Genomic DNA, 22426 nt, shown 5'->3' with positions numbered 1-22426 from the left:
GAGGGGTTACAGCCACGGCTATCAGAACCCTATCTTTACGGCGTCGTGTGCATCAATGCATCATTAGAACGAGCTGAGAGTGGGAGGGAGAGCAGAGAGGGGAAGCAGCCTATTTGTAGTTTGTCCACTCTTAACGGTTTGAATCACAAATGAAATTTCTCGAGCAATCCAACTTATTTGCATCCGTGAAAGCTTAATCCCTAACCACTGCATAATGCAGAGCTCGACTCATAGCTTTAAGTGTAATCAGAATCAGTGGGGCATACCGCTCACAGCTTGCACTCTCCCTCCAGCTCTCTCCTTCACGGACACAAACTTCAATCTGCAAGAGGAAGAAGTTGATATAACTCAAGTTGCTTTTGTAACATCATTAAAGAAAGCCACTGTCATTACAAATACCAAAATATTTTATTGAAAAGGCTAGAAAAAATACATTCTCATGACTAAACAACACATGAAATGTCCTTTAGTGGTATAAAAACACAGTGTAACTTATGTGGAATGCACTTGTTGGCAGGTGTAACTGATGAATCATAACTTTCTCTACACAAAAAAATAGATTAAAATAGTCTTTTTAAATAAATATGTTATTACAGCATTGTTTTTACACTCTACACCAATGGTCCATTCAAAGTAATGATGTAATCAGAGACAGCCAAAGGTAATCTGATCCTAATAATCCAATTGGGTTGATTGTACGCAGAGTGCACCATCAGCCACTCTCTAATGACCCACACACAAACACTACAGCTATTACTTGACGGTCTCCTCCTCAGAGGACGAAGGGCTGCTCTTACTTTGACAAGAAACACATGTTTATGTACATCATAGTGACAATTAAAGTAAAAGGAAAAAGGACGACAAAAGTTTGCGTGAGGGTTCAAAAATGTAAATGTCGTTTTAAGTGGATCAGTTTGGTTCATCGATGGGTCTGCGACAGTACGGGCAGCAGTTGTGCTGGAGCACCAGAAGCTCATAATCCTCACTGTGAAACATCTACAATGGAATACAGAGATAGGAACGTTAGAACAGACAAGAATAAACAGAAGACGAGCAACATGGCAGAAAACAAGTGTTAATAAAACAGACAAATGAAGGAAGAAAGAGAAAAGCTTTGACTGTGGGATATACGAGCTGTGCGTCTTATAAATGCTGTACCTTGAAGCAGGTGGGGCACATGGTGATGCTCACATCGGGCAGCAGGGAGCGGAAGTATTCCCATTTGAGCGGCCTGGGCCAGCGTTTGATCAGCACGTCCCTTCTGCTCATGGAGCGCAGCACCGAGCGACTCACCTTGACCGGGACAAAGTTCGAACCCCCCTGCTGTTTGGACACACACATGAACACATCCACTTTCCATTATGGACCCCATCCTTTCCCCTCTCCAGCTGGTTTGCCCAATAGGTGGAATATTAATCGCCTCATCTCCTCTGTCCTTTTCTTACCTCAAAGCTCATTTTGGCTGTAAATGGATCTTCCTCTGCATCATCCAAACCATCATCCATCCTCATAGCCTGCAGCTCTGATTGGTGTTAATTAAGAACAAAGCAACATATTCCACACATTTTAAACATCATATTGTGCTTGTTATGGATGTTTTCTTTTTAATAACACATTTTCAAGATTGGGAAAGCCCTTCTAAAATTATCCCTCTGAGACTAATCTAAAAGTGAGAGCGTTCAAAACGCCAATCAGTCGTGCCTGTCAGTCACACGATGGCTGTTGAGGAACAGAGCAGACCTCGGTGCCCTTGAGTGAGTGTCTGCCGGCTAATGCAGGTTAATCCCTACACCAGGGCTGTGGCTACGGCTCGCGGAGGGTTAGTGTCATTAAGATGAGACAGGAGAGCCTTGCTAACCCTATTAGCTCAAGAGCTAAGATGACTTAGCTCTGACAGCTTACCCACCAGCACAGAATCGAGGCCAATGCAGACTAAACAGCTTCTTAGAACTGTCACAGGGCGGAGGGGAGTCATGGGCTTCATTTTGAAGTGCAGTGTGTTCAGGCAGGGATTCAGACTCTAAGGGCCAGCAGAGTGAGGAGTTAATAATTCATAAAAAGCATGTGAATCATCTGTTTCTGTCTGCGTTTTTTGTGTGTACATGTGCGGTGACTTAGCACGGATGACTAAAGGATACCACCGTTGTCCATTTCATTCCAGCGTGCATCCCTTTCATCTGTATGAGGAACTTCTAGGTCAATCAGAGACACAGCCTCTTCATCACTGATGCCCTTCTCGAGGTAGAACTGCACCAGAGGCAACACCTCTGCACACAAGAGATACGCTACATTAAAAACACAAATAGAGCCCTCTCTGGGTAAAATAATGCACACAATCTTTTTTGAGTCACTGACCGTATGATGAAGCTGAGTAGATGAAAGGCTGCCTGCAGTTGATGCACACGCTCCCCTGGTTGTGCAGCAGGGGGTTGTTAGTGGAGCAGCGGTAGCACATCATGCCCTCAATCAGATCCTGCAGGAGAAATATGAGAGTGGGAAAATATACAATCAAGAACAGAGCACGCAGGGATAACTCCTCTAGTATTCAGAGAGAGGTTATAAACAATTTTATGGAGTTAAAAATACCAACACACCTCGCTGTCGTGAAACGGTTTGGAGCGGATGGTGAGGCTGCCCAGCTCTATGGACTCCTGGAAGCGGGAGGGGATGTGCAGCTCCTGGAGCTTCTCGTAGGAATACCTGGCAAGCTTATACGCGCCCAGTTTTCGACTCTGCTTTGCCAACGCGTACAAGGTGTTACTAATTATCAGGTCAAGGAAAACTAATGTGGGAGAAAGAGTTCGCTTTCAAAAATAGTTACAGTGGGATGTTGATTTTTAGTTGTCATATGAAGAATGAGTTATCTTTATGTGGAAAAAATGTACAGTGGTTTGCATTTATAAATAGGCATAATAATGTATTGCTTCATTTATCTTAATGAGTACAACAACAGCAGGGCTGAGCCAGCAACATTGGCTACATGCCTTGAAAATAATACCTTGGTATGTCTGTTTGTGGGCGGCTGTGTGTGTGTGTGCTCACGCAGGGCTGTGTGCCTGGTTTTGTGTTCGAGTGGAGGAAATTGTTGCTTATTTGTATTTATATGGAGACAGATTGTTAAGAGAGCAGCTCTGAGAGTGGCAGTGACAGGTCAATGAGCTGCAGCTGCAACAGCTCTATGCTGGCACTCCTCCATCACCTAAAAGTTAACACCACTCCTCTCCACTCAGCTCCTCTCCAGCTCCTCCCACACACCCAGTTCTGTTCCACTGCTGGGACTGTTGATAAATGCACGTCCTCCTATTGTGCGACTTGTTTAGTGCAGCCTTTCTGTGACAATGTGTTTAATTGTTCAAACCGAGTCTCACGCAGCCGGTCTGAGTCTATAAATCTAAGTTCAAAGTTTTTGGAACACCTCAGTCGGGCCACGGAGGAATCCAGCGGCTCAGCCTCATTTCCTCCTCAAAGGCCGGGCTTTCCTTCCTCGTGCTCTGCCTCCTCTGTGTGCGACCGCATGGATTTGTCAGTGCGGCTGCTGGTGTGGGTGGATTTGTGTGTGTGTGTGTGTGTTTTTTTCAAATTAAAGCACATTGTTTAGTGTGTTTATGTATGTTTAACTATGTGCAGAGTTCAGTAATCAAAGCCTTTGTTTAGATAATGGAGAATGCGGCTCTTCCTGACATCGTCTCCTCCTTCTCATCATCACCCCTTTTCCTTCTCTCAGCAGCAGCACGCTTTCCGCAGTGGCGCCATCTCTTCCGTTTTCCCTCTATTTCTATCCTGCTTCCACTTTATCATCACCGTCTCTGCCAGTTTTGATTTCCGATTGGCATGTCTGTTCTTGAGAGTTTTCCAAAGAGGACAGGCCCCACAATACTTGATTCTAAATATATTTGCTTGATGTCTGCCGCTACGGTAGGTCTACTTTTTCTCGATGGAAGGATACACTTTAGAAATGCCTGGTGGTATGTTCTTGGTGAGGTTGCTCAGGAGGAACCTGCAGATGTTGAAGAGCGTCTCTGGCATGTGGGAACTGAAGGGCTCGTCCTGAAGAAGAAATGAGAGAGGGAATGTAAAGGGATTATAGAATGAGAGAAATCTCTGATAGCCCAATATCACTCAATTTGTTTCATTTTAACCTGCCAAACAGGCAGCCAAACCCTCGCTGTGCCCTGAAGGGGAAAGAAGTATTTGCTAAAGCAATCACTAACAGCACTTTATCCAAGAAGTTGATAGTTCAAATCTATAGTTCTTGACCAGGGGGAGTTAAAGTGAGATATGAAGGTTTCCTGCTCTGGTCTGGATCACAGAGATGCCTCACTTCTGCAGGGTGAGACCAGAGCTGAGCCGAGAGCTGAAACAACAAACCGAGCACGCTGACACAGGCCAGGTCACCCATGTAGTGCTCATAACCAGGAATTACTCGTGTGTAAGTAAGTTAGGGCGGGGGGCTTGGAGAAGACCACTGATTAGGTAGTCATCATGATCAATCAAGCAGCTGGTTACCATGGTGAATAAGGTCAGAGAGCTTTCAAGAAGTGGATCATTCTGACGATGCATGAAGTGCTTATCTATCAATATGAGCAGCTGTGAAATGCATCTGAAATGTCTTGTTTTAAGAACATAAAACTGCTGGTTTCTTAGAAGTTAAAGCAGATTAAGTTAGCATTCAGTCGTCTCTAACTTTAAAGAGCAATTAGCCACTGTCAGTCAAAGCTGGTGTTCTCTGTAATTGATAGAAGCAATATTTGAAATATGCGCCATAGCTGTGGAGAAAGTTGTACAAACAGCCCATTTTACATTCCTACAACACCCAGCATGCATTGCGCCCCTCTGAAAGGAACGGCCAAGCGAAAGACGCTGGACTGAAATACTACCGTTTATCAGTCAAGGAAATCGATCTCTGCAGGCAATGGGTCAGAACAGTACAGAATCCGAAATGTGACGAGAATATACCAGTGGATCGGGAAAATCTTCAGGTCTGCAGTCTACATTTGAAACCTGACGATTTTGAACGAGACATGACATCGGAGGTGGGCGTCCTAGATTGAGGAAGTGTAGTTTAGCGAGCTCCCTGGCCTCCGCCAGATGACGCGTTTTACGTAGTCTGGCCGAGGTTTTCCAGGGCCCATTGGGGAAGCGGATAGCATTAGCTCCCCATAATAGCATGATGGGACTGAGGTTGAAAATAGGCGAACTGGCCCTTTAAATTAACACCCTGACCTCTCTTTTTGTCACTTTACCTCTCTGCATATCACAATTTCTCCTTTACCCTGACTCTTTTTTTGAACTGACATAATCTTGCAGAGCCAGACCTCCTTCTTGTCAAACTCACAGCAGTCCAAAGAAATGTGAGTACAAAAGTTGATTACAAAGTGGGCAGACACGCAGAGGGGCTGTCAGTACACCTAAAACAGGAACAGGAATATGTTTCTGCCCAAACAGAAACCTAACCACACACTGGGTTATGTTTCCAGAGCTTTCACACTGACAGCCAATCTATGGCTGGCCTGGCGATTTCTAAGGCCTCCTCCCACTTTTGTCTGGTCTGGCTATGAAGATTAGGGTTGACGAAAGTAGCACGTTCTCACCGTGTAGCGCTGAATGGAGCGGTAGACATGGTAGAGCTCAGCAAGATGCTGAAAGCTCTCAAACTTCTTCAGCATTTCGTCCCTCTGGTCTTCACTTTCTGATTCAGACAAACACAGAAACAAAAATGTAACACAAGCTGAGAAAAAAAAAAAAACGCCTTTTTTTTTCTTCCTTTGCTTCCTTTAGGTGCAGAGAAAGTCTCACCTCTAGCGATGTCCAGGCACTGCATAGACAGCATCCAATAATAGTACCCCGCATCATTGAACCTGTTCTCGACTACTGCATTGTGGGTAAGCTGCTCCAGGACTTTCACAGCTTCGTTTTGTCGCCCTGCCTTGTGAAATGCTAAAGAGTGAAAAAAGAAAGAAAGAAAGGCGTGAGGGATGGATCGTTATTATTTGTCCTTGAAAAACTGTTGAGTCGAAAGGCAATGCTGGATTTGAAGTGGCAATCCAAAATATACGTCTTTATTTATTTTAAGTTGTTGTTGTGGTGTTTTTCCTTCTTTTAATTTGGTTGTAAGTTTAAATAGAAAGTGCTCTTTGTTTCAGCTGTTTAGCAGCGGTGCCTCTTATGTCCTGAGAGAGCAGCTTGACAAAAGACATCATGTGTTGTTGGTGTTTTCTGATATAAGTGCATTTTATGTAACTCCAAAAAGTTGCAGTCAGCGATTCACACAGGTATATCCACAAACACTGAATAAACACCAGGATAAATTATAACCTAAAAGGGAAAAAAACAGTAATAACTAACATATGTCTTTTCAAACAGGGAGAATGCTTCTGAATATGAAACACCAAAGCACTTAAACTTTACAGCCTTAATAAGCCTGAGCACTATTCTTCATGTTCCTATCAGAGGCCTAATTAGAAGCAGCTTCAGGGAGTCGACCTCATCAGCGACCCTTTCCCTGCAACCACAGCAGGGGTCAGGACATATTAGAGGTAAATATTTATCAGTCTACCTAACTGGATACATTCAGCTGCTAGTGGTTAAAGCTAGGAAGGAGCACACACTTCTTTCCCCTTATAGAAACACAAGCTGACAAATATACAGAGTGCAGCAGTGGTTCAGATTTTTCGGTCCTTAAAGCTCCTGTGAGGAGTTTTTCGCTGGTTATGAAACCACCTCTATATGACCTACAGAAGCAAACCAGACAATCAGCAACAAGACTTATTTCTATATAGTTATTTTTAATGCCTGCAACTGCCGGAAGGGGGGTAGGTGTCAGACGAAGCGATTAACTGCACGCCACTTAAGCATGTACAGGACAAAATCAGCAAAGAGATGAGAGGTATGGCTTTGTCCACAGGGGGCGCCACAATCAACACAAACAGAAAGTTCCTCATGGGAGCTTTAAATAACAAATAGCACTAAAGTCTGCGCTAGAATGATAAAAAGATCTGTTTAGGACAAATATAATCTCAGCAGCGAACATGTTTTTCCTCTGTGTATAGAAGAAATCAGGCCAATCAAAAGTATTACATGATATTGGTGCAATTTTGTAAAACTTTATTGCTTGTTTTCCATTTAGAGGGGACATATTTTAGCTATGCAATCAATTTTCTGTTATTCTAATATGTTTTTGAATCACGTTGTAAAGTTTGTTTCGTTTTTAAAATTGTATACATATATTAAGTGAATTATTTTTCCGAGCCTCTCCTTCCTCCTGAAACGAACAAGCCGTTTTGCCATTCAAAGGTCAGACTTTAGCCGCGATTGGCCGACTGTATTTGGATTGACCGCGTAGCCCCTCCACCACATGTGTGATCCCACGTGAGGGAGCGACCGCACTGCACTGTCACTCCAAAGTTGTAGAAAACATGGCTGATCTAGGATCTGTTATTTGGCCAATATGTACGAGCCAAAGGTATGGGAATGGTAAGCTGAAATCTTGACAACGACTCGACTACAAGCTAGAGCAAGAAGGCAGCCTGAGGTGAATGACGATTGGTCGATTTCAGTGGAAGCAAGGTTCTACGTAGAAACCTGCAGCTATTCTGAACGGCCCATTTTAGAGGCTATCTTTCTAAAATTGAAGATAAGGCCCTCTTAAAGAAGAGAATTTCCTTTATCAAACTTTAAAAAACGTTTGGAGGGACCCAGTTTTGAAAGGTTTAATGGCAAGAAGATGTTCTAACTATACAAAACAACAAGACAAAAATAGTAAAAAGGCCTTTTGGTGGTGAAATGCTGCAGACCTACTAGACATTGTGGGTCTGCAGCCCTGGGAGCTACAACATCGTAGCCAACAACATCTAGTGTTAACCATTTAAAGGCTGTCATAGAGAAGAACCAGTGCAGAGCACAGGTGACAAACTAGAATCAGTGGCTCCATTACAATAACTAGTAACACAATACTGCGTCAGCGCCTGACTAAAATACACACAATCAGCAAAATGCATGACCATAAGCAAGCTCCAATACAATCAGGCCTGTTCAGTCATGTATCCCGTGTCGAGACAGGCAGAGGAAGATTATGTAGACGAGGAAATATGCCTGCTGAGATCATAATTATAAATCTATGAGCTGATTATAACTATGGTTACAGTTGGTAATCATCATCAGAGCCGCTTGTAGTACTGGTGATTAGAGGCATGCATGCATGTCACTCAGTGAACAGGCAGCCCGGCTCTGCACTGCTCCGCTCCAGCAAAGAGGATCATGTTTTACAGTGGATACAGAGCATCTTAAGGAGGTAGTGAAAAAACGTCCGCGTCCAGAGCTGGCCGGGCTTTATCACTACCATATGTAAACACTGGCTGCGGCTGTGGAGTTTAATGCTTACTGAAATAATCCTGGACACATACACTTGAATAAGAATATGTAGCCCGAGCGGTGATGCAAACTCACCTTTTTGTGCCTCCTCGAATCGGTCGTTCTCAGCCAGCCACTGGGCGTAAGGCACAAAGACGTTGTTTTTGAACTGGGGGTGCTTCTCCACCAGCGAGAAGGCCTGAAAAATGGGAAATTCAAAGAAACACACGTTATTTCCTGTCAAAACATTGTTACAACATTATTAATAAGCTGAGAACAAAGACAAGTGTATGAGCTAAGTTGATTTCACACTCAATTAGAACTTAAACTGCAGCTCTTATGCTGTTTGATTGACAGGATATAAAGGGCCGTTGTAGTGCCCTGTGGACACACATTTGCCTGTCAGGCGACTGATTAATCTAAATGTCCTGTAGCAACAACCTGAGCCAAGAAACACACACCGTACAGTAAAACAGAGAAAGAGAATGTGTGTGTCCTCAGCCTGTGAGCCCAAAGTCATTCAAAGTAATACTTGGCGGGGAGAATGGCATCCATATGTCTCCCCTCTGTAACTCTGAGCTGTGTCCTGTCTCGGTGTCCACCTCCCCCAGTGAAGGACATAAAATCCAATAGTTCACTCATCTCTGCCGCCCTCCCTCTGCTCTGTCTTTATTCCTCTCTGAGGATCAAATAAATATCAAGGATGACTTCCTTTAGACAAAACGGCAAAACCATGTGATCTTTATTTCATGTGCTGTTTTTGGCTCTTCTGTTTCAGTATTAAAATCTGCAATATGCATCTCTGTTACGCCTTTAACTCGATTACAGAATGCAGCTGGATTAAAGAAATGCCATATTTTCTTCTTGTCTGTGCAGCATGATCCGCCCTGATGGAGGAATGTGATTTGAAGCAGAATACAGTTTTAAGCTGATGCTCTTTCGGTGCTTTGTGCTTCTCACTCTCTAATCATCATGTGGGCATGGATTCAGAGAAATCCAAAGCCGGGTGATTAGCTCTGGAGTGTGTGTGTGGTTTAAGTTTCAGTGAATAAGGACATAAGGCAGATGTATTGTCTTATTGTTTGCATTTAGCTGTGGTAACTTCGGCAAATAGAGTACACTTTTCTGGAGATCAGCAGAAACTAAATAAGCCATGAACTTCAAATGATTTGTAATATGGGTTTCTGAGTACTGCAGCAGTTTTTTTTTTAGCACGGTCCTACGTGGCTCACATTAAATGTATGTGTTTGTCTCAGGATACTATATATATATACACAAGCCATGATGAGTGGAGCAGGTGTGCCTCCCGTGTGCGTAAGTGTGTCAGACCTCTTCCCAGTGCCGGGTTTCCACATGCAGCTGCAGAAGAGCCTGCAAGTTGCCCATCTTGGAATAAGTCTCTGAGGCATAGCCATGGTGCTTCAGCTTCTCAAAGTAGTGCGCACACTTTGCCAGGGGTTCCCGTTCAGCCTTGTCCAACTTCCGAGCGATGTCGATCAGCCTGTATGAGCGGAGAGAGGAGTGAGCGCGGATAAACCTGAACGTGAGGCACCGTTGTGTCGAGCTCTACTCACTAGTTAAATCAGATTCTGGTAAAAGATCCCTGACTCTGTTCGGCTGCAGTGCTTGTTGTGCTGACCTACCTGGGGCACAACTGAACACTGTCCTGCTGAACACAGTAGGTCAGATGGAGTCAGTGGGGAGTTCTGGCTTATCAGTCTGTTTTTTACAACACGCTTACACGCCATGTATCTTTATATACTGCTCCTCTGAGTGAAACATTTTGTATGTACTGTATATACAGATATATATAAATAAATAGCACTAGTTAACTAGTTGAATGCTGAAAATAAACAAAAAAACACATACACATACATCTGTACAGTGAGGGTGAAAATGCCGATATTCGGCCGATAAGAGTTAATTTCTTTGCAAATTTTATTTAACTTTGTTTTATTTACTTTATAAAACTTCAGGAAGTTATTTATTTATTTATTTAAATTTTTCAGTTAACTTTATAAGAGATGCTGCTGACCCTGGGAACTCCCTGCGCTTTTTGTTTGTTTGTTTAATAAACATATGCTTAAAGGCATTTAAACAAAGTTAAGTGTTGGAGTTTGTATTATTAAAAATTTTGACGCCAATATTTTCACTTTTACTGCAAATGAATATCGGCTCCAAATATCGGTTATCGGCCTCCTTGACTACTAATAATCGGTATCGGTATCGGCCCTGAAAAAACCATATCGGTCTATCCCTAGAACTAACAACATATTTTGACTGGAGGGGGGCTTAAAAACGCATCACATTAGGAGCCTGCAATGATAAGAGCATCGTGGGTTAGTTGGCTGACTGTGTATCTGTATCAGTCCTGAGGTTCATGATTTGAATCTGGATCTTTGTATTTTCCCCTGCCTCTGTCCAAAGCCAGCTTCACTCCACTACTTGAAGTAAAAACTAAATTTTGTCATTCCACTTATGTTGTAGTATTGTGTAGTGTTCAATTACTGTCTGGAAATCTAGGACATCAAAGCAGGAGAACTGCACCACTGACAGTCAAATTGAGACATCTTAGACAGAGAGTGCAGTGTGTGAACATTTCTAACCACTTAAATGTCTTTTGTTCAGTTACAAACTAGAAAATGTGCATATTTACTACATTCAGGGACGGAGGGAATTGATGACATAGATTTGAGAACATGATGCACACAGTGTAGATGAGGTTAAAAAGGAATGACAGTGTTTCTAAGGTTTCTTAAGATCCACAGGGTTTTATCAAGTGATAGACACCTACATGTCTGCCCAGCCGTGTTCGCCTATAATGTCGATGGCTTTGAGATGTTCTCCTGCTGACAGGTACATCTCCGCTGCAGCCCGGGGCTCCTTGCTGCTCTTAGCCCAGTCTGCCTGCTTGGTCATCAGGATCCGAGTGCTCTTAGGGTCTGTCGCTCCTACAAACTCCTGGAACAAAGACTCAGAGTTACAAAATTGCAAAAATACCAGTAGCAATTTTTTGTGAAAGGAAGGAGAGAAGTCAAGTTCAGACAGCCATAACCATGTAGGTCAAGGCCGACACAGGAGGAAGAGAGTCACACAAACACCAGGCAGTTAGACGGCCTTTCCCTCCAGTGTCCATCCTACCTAAAACAAACAGCCTGTGGGACCAGATGGCCACGCAGCCAAATAAATATACAGAAGCAAATCAAACACACATACAATCTGATACACACACACAAATATACATGAGCAAGTCATGGCTGTGATCTGCTCCAGCATTGTGAATGTCATGCTGATGATCAAAGTGTCCCCTCACATGTAAACATGATAAAGCATGAATTTGCCTCAACTCCAGCTGACCTCCTCATCAAAGTATTCATGTAAAGGCAGACGCTCACCTCATTTCTCTCCGTGTGTGCTCCATTTCCAACTGTTCAACTATGTGTGTAGGTTACCCTGCTGTTGTGCATGTAAAAGCACAGTGTGTGTGTGTGTGTGTGTGCACTGATCAGATGATGTATGTGGAGATTCAAGTGATATATGAGGAGATGAAAGACAGACGGTAAAGGGGGGCCGTTACACAGTGCAGGGCCCCAACTTGGCATAACTGCACATGATGAAGAAAAACACATGTTCTCCACCCCTAAAACATGCAGGTTGTTCTGTCTGCATTGATACAAAGTTATGTTGTACATGTTTGTGTTTTTTTTTGTCAATCGAGGATTGAATCACCTTGGCGTACTCGAACATGCGCAGGTCAGTGTACATGCTCAGGGCTCTTGATTCGTGGCCGGTGCGTTTGTACAGCTTGGCTGCCTCGTGGAATTTCCCCTGGTAGGCAAAGACGTCTGCCAGGAACAGCTCATTGTCGTTCTCACCCCGCTTCTTCCTCTCCTGCAAATCAGTCAACACGAACACTGGCATGGGTGTGGAGATAAACACTCGCATGCAACAGTTAGGGACGTGTGTCCTTACACACACTGATTCATACAACCCAGAAAACACTCAGAACTATTGGCTCGCTGGCTGTCTCACTTTTGAACCCAAACTAAACTCTTATACCATAAGTCACAATGAAATTAGAGAACACTATTTATACAGCCTAGAATGAAAATAGCTTCATATCAAAGAGCACACATTCTTCTTTTCAAAGAAAGAGCAGCAGACTTTTCTCCTGTCACTAGCCAAGGTAAAAAAAGAACTTCTCTCTGCTCTGCATTCATACTGTCAGGGAATTTATGTGCGCTTCATTGTGTCTATATATCAGCTTGATGTGTGTGTGAATACCAGCCCAGAAGGTCATGACACAGGTTCCTCCCTTGCTGGACTGTTTTAGGTGTAGCCCAAGGAAAAGCCTAGCAATTAAATGTATGATGATGTTAATAATTACAATTGGCTCAGTCTCCCCCCAAGCTGTGTTTAACATTGAAGATGTCAGCTCTGGTTGAGGCAGATATTAGCTGGAAGAAAAATTGGACTTGGCTTCACTTGGATTTTTTCTCCCTCATTCTGGAGACGAAGTATTACCTCGATGCTGTTGATGAGCTCCAGATAGCGCAGGTCCCTGATTCTGATGAAGGCCTGAAGATGAGAAATGACATGAAATAATTTAAAAGCATGATCTCGCTGATTTTTTCTGGTTTCATTTGTAGTCCTGCACTCAAAGATTTTAATTTGAACGTTGCTCGTGTTTGTGTTTGGCTACCTGGTTCGTGTACATGCTGTAAGCCTATGATAAGCTAAGGTAAAAGCAAAGGTGGGAGTATTATGCTGTTTCAAATTTTAAGACATAAATGTAATTTTACAATGTTGGGTGTCCAGACTAAACGTGGGTGAAGTTTCAAATCTGTATGTAAAAGTATGTTGGAGTAATCCCCAGGCTTCTCAGCTCAGTCTGCAGGCTGCTGTGAATGCCAGGTTTCAGACAGCTTTTTCTACATGCTGCACTCTGTGACATCACAAAGTGCAGCAACTGTAAATTATGCTAAGCTACTCAACAGGTGAAATATGAAGCTTGAAATTAGCATAATACCCCCCCTTTAAAACAATGTTAGTGAGTAGTGTGTGACTGGCCTTCTTGGCAGTGTCAAAGTCAAGTCCCTCCAGGGCCTCTGTGGCTAAATCCCTCCAGTCACTGTCTGTCACGCCCAGACAGGCGATCTGATAGGCCTCCTTAAACATCTTCCTCTCCAGGTACTGGTACATGGGAGCTGACTGAACAGAGCAACAAGACCACCATGAAAAATTATTACAAACCTAACATTCAACACTTACTTGAGGCAATAAATAATAGAAAAGCAGTCCAAGCAAGCAATTCTTCATTTTAGGAGTATAACCACAGGGAGCACCATAACTGCCTCCAGACAAGGACAGGCTAACAACGTACCTGAGGCACCTCCACTGCAGACATGGAATAGACGTGCAGACAGAAGATCTTAGAGCCATTGTAGCCGACCATAAAGCCTTGCATCTTCTGCTGATGTACAGGAAAGTTGCTCGCCTTGATGTTCAGGTAGCCGTTGCCTGAGAAGCACAGCATGTCCTCACACTGGGTGTTCCAGGCAACGCTGTTAGCATTAGGCTCCTACAGAGAAGCAAAAAAGAGCAGGCAGGTAAAGGGGGGGAGCGGGGAGATGAGGTTTAAAGGTTACTGAGGAACACCGACCAGGCAGGATGACATGAGTGCAACATGTACCTAATGCAAATTATTATTCATACTTGCATGTTTCTATTTACTTGTACAACCGTATATAAGCATCTTTAAAGTGATAATCTCGAAGATTTTCATTAAAATAAATGTCTGTTAAGTCACTAAATCTATCGTCAAATGAGGTAACACAATGGTGATTGAGCCTATGGCCCACTAATGAAAGCCTTTGCATTTGCAGTGTTACAGACTGGGTGTCTGGTGCGAAAAAAAATCACAAGCGGCGCCCAGTTAGTGACGCGTTTTCCATCAGCCAGCAGTGGTTGGTCTGCCACAGAGGGTAGGCGGAGCTAAGCGGCTGCTTTCCCCGTCTCTGCAAGTGCTGCGAGTAAACAGTAATCTACTATGGCTGAACAAACAAAGAAAAGATCGATGACTACAGATACAACTTCAAAAATAAGTGAAAATCCAAAGAAAAAGGAACAAATTCGACGCTCAGATGAAGCAAACAGTCTAAAAAGGAAAGCGACCATCAGCGAGGAAGATCAAAAGTTACAACCGGAGCCGACCGTGGACGTCACACATGCGACACTGTCTGGATATCTGGGAAATTGTGCTCCCGCAATTACCGTTTATCACCATAGGTGCCGCCAAAGAGAAAGAAACTGAGATCTTCGAGGTTACAACTTTAAAAATCCTCCATCATACCCTTCACCCTCTCCACTGCCTGCTGACCTGAAAAAGCAGCTCTTTACTGTTTATGTCGTACACCAGGAGGGTGTTGTGCTCATCCACCACAGCCAGCTTATTGCGGGAGGCGCTCATGTCCAGGCAGCGCACTGAGGTTGAAAGCTTCAGCAGCGTGATGGGAAACGGGTTGTCGACAAATATCTTCAGGATCTACATCACAAAAAAGCATAATCAGGATACAGCGTCAGTACTAATGTTCAGTTAAATGCAGTTGCAAAAAAGTTGTAGTCACAAATACATGCAGTCTTCTACAAAAATAGCTTCCTTCATGTTTGAATTCTTGGACCATTCTTTGCCTGTGAGCGTGAGCGAGTTTCTCAGGTGACTTAATGTACGAATGTGCTTTCTCACAATACTCACAGCTCCATTCTTCAACCCAACCAGCAGGCCCTCTCTGCCCGGCGGACCACCAATCACTTTGATGTAGCGAATTAGAGACTCCATCACCCATTCTTTCTCCCTCACACTGGTGAAGGACATGCACTGGAGCCTTTTCTCCTGCAGAGTGGGGAAAAGTGGGACTAAAATTACATATAAGACTTTTTCAGAGTAAGACCAAATTATCCTGTTTTTATTATTTCACAGTCTGTTTATCTCATGTTCGTAAAATGTCTAACAAATCTCAGCACATTGCTCCTTCAAACACTGCAGAGTGTGGCTTAATGTCGGAAAGCAACGCCATAAAGATAAACAATGATTTGATTTGACACAGATATATACAGCCCATACGATCACAGCCCATTTATACAGTCTAAGAGCTGTCTGAGGCATGAAACACGAGCACGCCTCCGAGAGAGAGATCTGAAGCCCCTCTGTCACACACAGACAGATTTAAAGGGAAATAACCTCTGTGTTATGGCTGCTCCTCCTCCCTCCCATCCTCTGTCAAACACACACACGCAGACAAGAAGCAGAGAGGAACCCCAAGGGACACCCACTGGTTCAACAGACTGTGGTCCTTCCCCTTCATTCAACTGTCTCTCTTTATCCAGCTTGAGGTGGGTTGAGAAGCACAGCCTGCAGAGCACATGCACAGCTGGAGCCTTTTGCAAGCAAGGCAGAAACATCTGGGAAACCAGCAATTCCAGGATATTATCTTTTTTTCTCTGGGCTGTTTGGACTACAATTGAGCAGCTAAACACTGATTCATTCTGCTTCTATCATGTTAATAATATTCAAATGTCTCTGCAGCATCTTGCGCAAATCTGTCAATTGTGTATAAGTGTTATTTAAAGAACAAAGAGTGTTATTTCAGGTCAGTAGAATATAGTCTGAGATGAATAACTGAAGGAAAACTGACTCATGTGGAAGACTGAAAATACGAACAGGCTGTGGCTCTGGAACAAGCCAGCAAAACATTTCAAGAAAGCAAATTTAAATGTTTCCTACGCCCTCTCTTCTGACCTGACAAAGGATGATATGCTGCGAGCAGACCACCAGCAAGTTGCATTCAAACTTCCTGCCAATTTTCTCCTTGATGCGATAGTGCATGTCTGAGGAGTCGTCTGAATAGAGCTCGTAGATTAGGATCTTCTCGGGCAGCTGGATGGCAAGACGGTTTCTGTAGATGGCAATCTTTTTTACCAGCTCGCGACACTTGATCCTCACTACAAAAAGAACAGTGTTAGGAAAGTTCACTTACGTATTTAGATTTGCATCACAATAGGTCCTCTATTGTAAACCTAACAGCCTGTTACTGAAACAAAGGCGCACCTTTTTGTTCAGTAATGAGGTGCTGGACAATGACATCAGTCATGCTGTCTCTGTAAGCATAGCGATCCTTGTAGAGGCCGTGAACTGTACTGAAGATAAGTTGGTAGCAGGCAATGGTCCCATCCTGGCAGCCCAGCACCTAGATAAGAGATAACAACGTAGCACATCCTATTAACACTTCTAAGAAAAGACTGTGAGAGTGGGAAAATGTTCCTGTTGTTAAAGCATTTACACTGTGCAACCAAGAATCTGCCAGCAACCTATTCTCCCATGTATGCATCATCACTTTCAGTTCAATATGGTGAAGGAAGAGCTGCTAAGGTGTTGTAAAATAAAAATGGCTTGTGTATCTGTGTAGCTACAGAGGCGCCATGCTATCATATGAGGGAAATGGCAGTCTTTATCAGTGTTTTGCATTTCCCTACCTCTACTCTTACTCTCACAAACACACTATTATTTAACAGTAGGGATAGCATCGATGGAAAATTGTCTTCACAAGTTGTGGGACCCACCACAAAGTTAGAATCAGGCTTAACCCGGCACGTCCACACCCAGGCATTCTGCTCTCCAATGGTTCCCAGCCGCACCCCATCTTTAGTGTAGAGGGAGGCCTGTTTATCAGAGCCACCCATGACTATATACTCCCCCTTGGAGAAATAGCTGACGCAACAAGGGTCATAGGTGAGAGTCCTGTCTTTTCCAATCTGAGAGAGACAAAGAGAGAAAAGGACATTAAACCGAGAATAAAAAGAGCATTTCTCATATTTATTGCCCAGAGGCCTTGGCCAATACGTCCCACTGTCTGGAGCTTAAACACATCAAAGTCCAAAGCACATTCAACTATTCCTTTGAGTGTTTGATGAAAAGAAAGTCTTTTTCTGATTTAAATGGCCTCTATTGTATAAAAGTTCAAAGTCCATTTGCACAACACCATATTAGCTCCCCAACTCTAAGCATCTGTTTCTCCTCATTCAGCTGCCACACAAAAATTATTTTCCTTTACTGCAAACAATCCCTGGTGTTGTAATCAAAACTGAATGTTCACTGTAAGAGATAAATAGGCCAATGACAATATATGAGCCTAAGGCATAACGGCAGAGTAATGAACAGTGCATATTTGTCCATAATTACGGTGTTGCCCAAAGGGAATTTCGGAGGAAGGAGGGACGGTGAGGGGGCCATTAAAGCATTGCGGGATCACATCCAATGTTCTGGTATGGTTTCAATAGACCCTGACAGACTGATTACAACAGGGAACACAGGTCCTAAGCTCACTAAAGTGTTTGCAATAACATACATTTTGGGCAGGCAGACTGAGTCAAGTGTTCTTGTGTTTATTGCTATAGAAATTCATATCACATACAGTGCAGCGAGCTGACAGTGTTTCAAAATGCTATTAATACTCTGGTATTTACAACGCAAGTTAATGAGACAGCCTTTGTTTAGTCACCTAAATGCCCTTTGAAAAAGTTTAAAGCTGCAGACAAGTTTGTTTTATTGGAACATATTGCAAAAGCACTCCTCAGAATACACACTCACCTGCCACTTCATTAGGTACACCTGAAAAATCTAATGTAATCCACTACACCAGCTCAGCCATTAGATTTGCTTTAATGTTGCCTGTAATGTACAGGCTTTTTCGTAAGCTGTCATAGAGGTGTTAATTCAATGATATTTCAGCGTCAAGGTCATAATTGGTGGTGAAGCTGCACTGAGCTGCATTATATTCAGAGGTCTTTCTAATACTCTGGCCCCCTCATGTATGTAAATAGGGAGGACAAAAAATATATAATTTAGTTCAGTACAACAACACCTTCAACTACGACCTCAGTAATAAACATCATTGAATTTCCTTCTGACTCTCACCAAAAAATGTTAACAAAAACTAAACTTCATAAAAGCAGAATCTATGGCAGTGCTGTTGTACATATGTACATGTATGTGTATGTACAATGCCAAGTCACCTTGTTGGTTGTATTCAGGCATACTGTATGGTTATTAAAGATTCAGGATCTTTCTATAGACATGTGCTTTATTCACCTGCTTTCCACTAAGCTGATAGAAGGACAGCTTCTGACCCCAGTCTGCCACGGCCAGAATGTCGTTGTGCTCATCTCTGTGAAAACACGACAAAAATGATTTTAGACGTAAGTACTCCTGTAAACACACTGCAGCTGCTTTGGTTGTCCAGGTAATGATGACATTGTAAATTAAAGCTGAGAGATTACCCTTCAACTCTGGGAAACATGGTCAAGACTTTTCATCAATAGAAAGCTCTTAGCTTTACTTTGTTTTACTCCTCGACACAATAAATTGTGTGTCAGGACAGACGACTGTATTAATGTTTCTTATTGTCGTATGCAGTAAATCTATGTATCTACCCATCAAAGCCCTGTGCTGAGAAGAATTCATCCTATTGAAGTGTCCATGAGCGGGACATGAATCCTCGACAGCTCAAGAGACACGATTTCCTGGATGACCACATGCTCCGACCTCCCTTACATGAGCAATCAGAATCCATGAAGCAACTCAATAAAACTGTATCTGGTGCATCTTATCATTGTTTCTCATCACTGCCCTCCTTACCCTTCCTCCAGCAAAATGTCATCTTTCTGTCTGTCCCTTTCTCTCACATAACCTGTTCAGTAGTCCTGAGATGGGGTTGGAGCTGAGCCCCTCGCTTTGGCTGTAGGGGGCATCAAACAGGGGAGACAGCTTCTCCATGTCCTCATAATCCTCTTTCTCACAGAAACTGTTCCAACTCTCACTGGATGACCACTGCCCCCTGCTGGCCATATACAGGCTATTTAACTAAAAAGAAATGAACTCTCATTATCAAATCATTACTTAAAATGCTACAACATGTATGGACAGTGCTTAAGATGCATACACTTGAATGAATTGGTGAAGATATCTCACCTTTCTACTTCTTCCTTTAATTTCATACAGCAATAATTCAGAAAGACTCACTTGGAGGGGTTCCATGCGATGGACCAGATAGGAGAGGAGGATCCACCTGGACGCTCAATCTTCACCTTCTCCTCTCCGTTCTTGTTCCGAATGCTCACCACTCCATTCATCATCCCAAGGGCAAGGTACTGGCCATCATTTGTCCATCTTTAATCATATGAAACATTATTTTGTTACATTGATGTTTTCTAGTTTTGCAGATAGTTAAAGCAAAAACATTTTACTTACCCACAACATGTTATTTTGCTGCTCACTTTATGCTTGTTTACAGATTTTTGCTCTGGGGACCACAGACCTGAGAATGTAAAGCATGTCAATGGAGGTCGTCCAGTTCCCATAGGATCAATCTCTTTTTTAAAAATATGAATCTATATAAGTTTCATAATATTATCTAAAAGACTATAAAGTCTATACAGACTCAAACTCATGGTGTACTCACCGAAGTCACCAGAAGAGCAGGAGGCCAGTTGGTGAGTGACAGGGTTGTAGGCAACGCACTGGATAGAGTCATTGTGACTACAGATAAACACATGAATAAAAAGGGTCAGAGGATTAAACACCATTGTGAATGCTCTAATACTAAAGTGGAGAGTTACAGTGACACTTACGTGTACTTTAAAATACCCTCTAGTTTAGACGTCCAGATGATGATGCTTTTGTCTGCTGACCCCGAGGCAAACCTTTTCCCTGCAGAATGCAGTAGTTAGTAGGAAAACAACAAGGACTGGTACAGACAAATGTAGTGTACAAATGGTACACCAGCTGCTTACCATCTTTTGCATAGGCCACACAGTACACTATGTCTTTGTGACCTTTTAAAGGCTGGATAATATTTCCATCTGCTGTGTCATAAACCTGCAAAAAACAAAGACGTTAAATATCATAATAACACATGTACTCTTTAGATTTGAGCCTTGGCCAAAGTAAACAGGAGAGCCTTACCAGGACACGAAGCCCTGCAGCAATAATAAGTTGGCTGCCATCTGGCTTAAAGGCAAGGTCATAAACACTGCAAAGAAGAATAATGGTGAAATGACAAGTCAATAAGGCTACTAGTACGTAGATATTGTAATGATCTGTTTTTTATGTAAGTCATTTATTAAGATAAGACTCAAATGTAAGGATTTCATTTACAGCTGTAAGTAAAACACTTTCAGACTCTAAATAACAGGCAGAAAAATAACAAAAAACTAGAAAATGCAATTTCCAAAGAAATTGCTGTGTGAATGCTGTCTGCTAAATCGCTGACGCTAAACTGCTAATGCTGAACTGCTAATGCTGTGCTTGAAAGTTGAATGAATATAAGTAATGTATGAAAGAGGTTGAAAGAAGCTGACACTGACTGAATCACTGTGTGTTGAATGTAAGATGTTGACTGAGGAGGTGACCAAGATGATGGAGGAGTTGAAAAAGGAAGACCAGCCTTGAAAAATGCTTGAGGAAGTGTGAAAATGTCTTTCCTGTGTGTGTGTGTGTATGTGTCAACTGACCTCCAACTGAATTTCACTGACCTCCAACTGAAATCAACTGTTGCCCCGGTGATGGTAACTAAGTAACAGCTAATTGACTCCTGGCTGGGCAGTTGATTTTAAATTAGATTTCAGCTGAAAACACCATCTCAAACTTTTGTCATTATGTCAAGACTGTAAATGCTCATCACACAAATCGAATCAGAGCACCACAACTCTGATAAAGCAGTGAGGCAAATTTCATGTCTGTACTGCCAAAAATGCAGCCAGGGCAGTGAAATACAAAAGTGGTCACATTTGGAGTTCTCCAGAAATGTTTAACATTAGAGCAGATGGGGCAGTTGGTCAAGTTTGGTGCTTGTGCTGGTCAAGAAGCAGCACAAGAATACCTCCGATTTGGTGCCAGAATGATGTATGTGGAATGAAACTTGTGGGCCCAGTTGCAATTTGTTTAGAAGGTGTCCAAGTTATTTTTCAACAGCCTCTCCCCTCTGAATTTGTCTTCCTGCACACTGATTTTGAACATTTCACTGCAACTTTTTGAACTTTGAAAGGTGACTGTGAAAAAAACTATGAATGATATAAAAGTCTACAAGTTTAAAATATTAAAAAAAATATTATATATACATTTATGTTATTTATATATTATAAATATAAATAAAAGTGGAATGGAGTTTCTAATTGAATGTATGAATGAGTTATGAAGTCTTGAAAATGCTTGAAAAATGCCTTTGGCATTCACACCAATTAATCACCTTGGTAAAACAGTAGCCTACAAAAGTAAAGTAAAGTATAACACATTATATATACTTGGTTGATTTTTTCTGTACACTTCAAGTCAAGAAGCTAAAAGCTCTAAAAACAAGCATTTGTTAAATTATTTTTTTAATTAAATTATGAATTGATTAATAAATTATTGGTTAGCCTAGTTGCATCCCTATCAATATTTAAATGTTAAAATAAATATAAAAGATTATATAAAGCAGAGATAATTTATTAAGCAAATAAAGTTATGAATGGTGATTAAACATCGAAATAACAAAGGTATAGGTAAACATCTTAGTAGCTTCTTAGATAAAAATATGTCATTGATAACAAATGATGTGCAGCTGCAACCAAGCGACAGCTAGCTTAACATTACCGTTAGCTGCGACCTAACATTATACCGTGCAACATAAGAAAGCTTACGTGATTAATATTAACAGGGCAGAAATTCTGCATGACGTGGTAGATACAGGAAATATTCACCACCTTAAGTATCTCTGTCATTTACAAACAATTACCAAGTTGACGTGGTGCTATGCTAGCTAACGTAGCTAGCTGGCTAACACTAGTTTACATAGCAACCGCCGTTGCTAACCAGCTAGCGTTACATCCCAGCACCGGGCCTGGGTTGACAGTGTAAACATAAGCATCTATACACTCACCATTGTTCACGAATAGTTTCTTTCCAGGCTAGGACGGCTCTCATTTCCACCTTTAAAAAGCAGTTAGGACGGGTGGGTTTCTTATCAACAGGTTGTTGCTGCTT

General features: G+C 42.3%; 1 protein-coding gene across 2 annotated transcripts; it reads right to left on the bottom strand.

Moving 5' to 3' along the window:
• Positions 1–426: 426 nt before the first annotated feature.
• ift122 (intraflagellar transport 122 homolog (Chlamydomonas)) lies at positions 427–22406 on the bottom strand. 2 transcript variants are annotated; one of them, XM_069659606.1, is made up of 29 exons: positions 22323–22406; positions 20369–20435; positions 20197–20281; positions 20035–20113; positions 19866–19942; positions 19655–19721; positions 19427–19573; positions 18497–18572; positions 16969–17160; positions 16457–16595; positions 16148–16350; positions 15104–15241; positions 14729–14893; positions 13733–13930; positions 13420–13560; positions 12874–12927; positions 12079–12240; positions 11144–11310; positions 9679–9850; positions 8446–8548; positions 5797–5937; positions 5592–5689; positions 3947–4047; positions 2595–2760; positions 2356–2473; positions 2139–2267; positions 1446–1522; positions 1159–1323; positions 427–996 (listed from the first exon to the last, which is right to left on the bottom strand). In XM_069659606.1, exons 1-29 carry the CDS (start codon positions 22364–22366, stop codon positions 910–912), a joined length of 3558 nt encoding a protein of 1185 aa, XP_069515707.1. In that variant the 5' UTR covers positions 22367–22406; the 3' UTR covers positions 427–909. The 2 variants fall into 2 exon arrangements, with proteins under 2 accessions (XP_069515707.1, XP_069515706.1); XM_069659605.1 differs by lacking the exons at positions 20369–20435; positions 22323–22406 and having other exon boundaries at positions 20197–20276.
• Positions 22407–22426: the final 20 nt, after the last annotated feature.

The sequence above is a fragment of the Semicossyphus pulcher genome, unplaced genomic scaffold (genome assembly GCF_022749685.1).
Source record: "Semicossyphus pulcher isolate SPU_LCO1_2020_fin unplaced genomic scaffold, fSemPul1.0.p SCAF_13, whole genome shotgun sequence".
NCBI lineage: Eukaryota > Metazoa > Chordata > Actinopteri > Labriformes > Labridae > Semicossyphus > Semicossyphus pulcher.
This window is presented reverse-complemented; position numbering and strand designations above follow the sequence as displayed.

Bases quoted from the DNA above. Each gene is read 5' to 3' on its own strand.
- ift122 (XM_069659606.1), bottom strand. From the start codon at position 22,366: ATGAGAGCCGTCCTAGCCTGGAAAGAAACTATTCGTGAACAATG. The intron at 15,242-16,147 runs GTCAGAAGAGAG...CCCACTCTGCAG, and splicing joins AGCATATCATCCTTTGTCAG to GAGAAAAGGCTCCAGTGCAT. The intron at 2,474-2,594 runs GTGTGTTGGTAT...TTTCTCCTGCAG, and splicing joins AACCGTTTCACGACAGCGAG to GATCTGATTGAGGGCATGAT.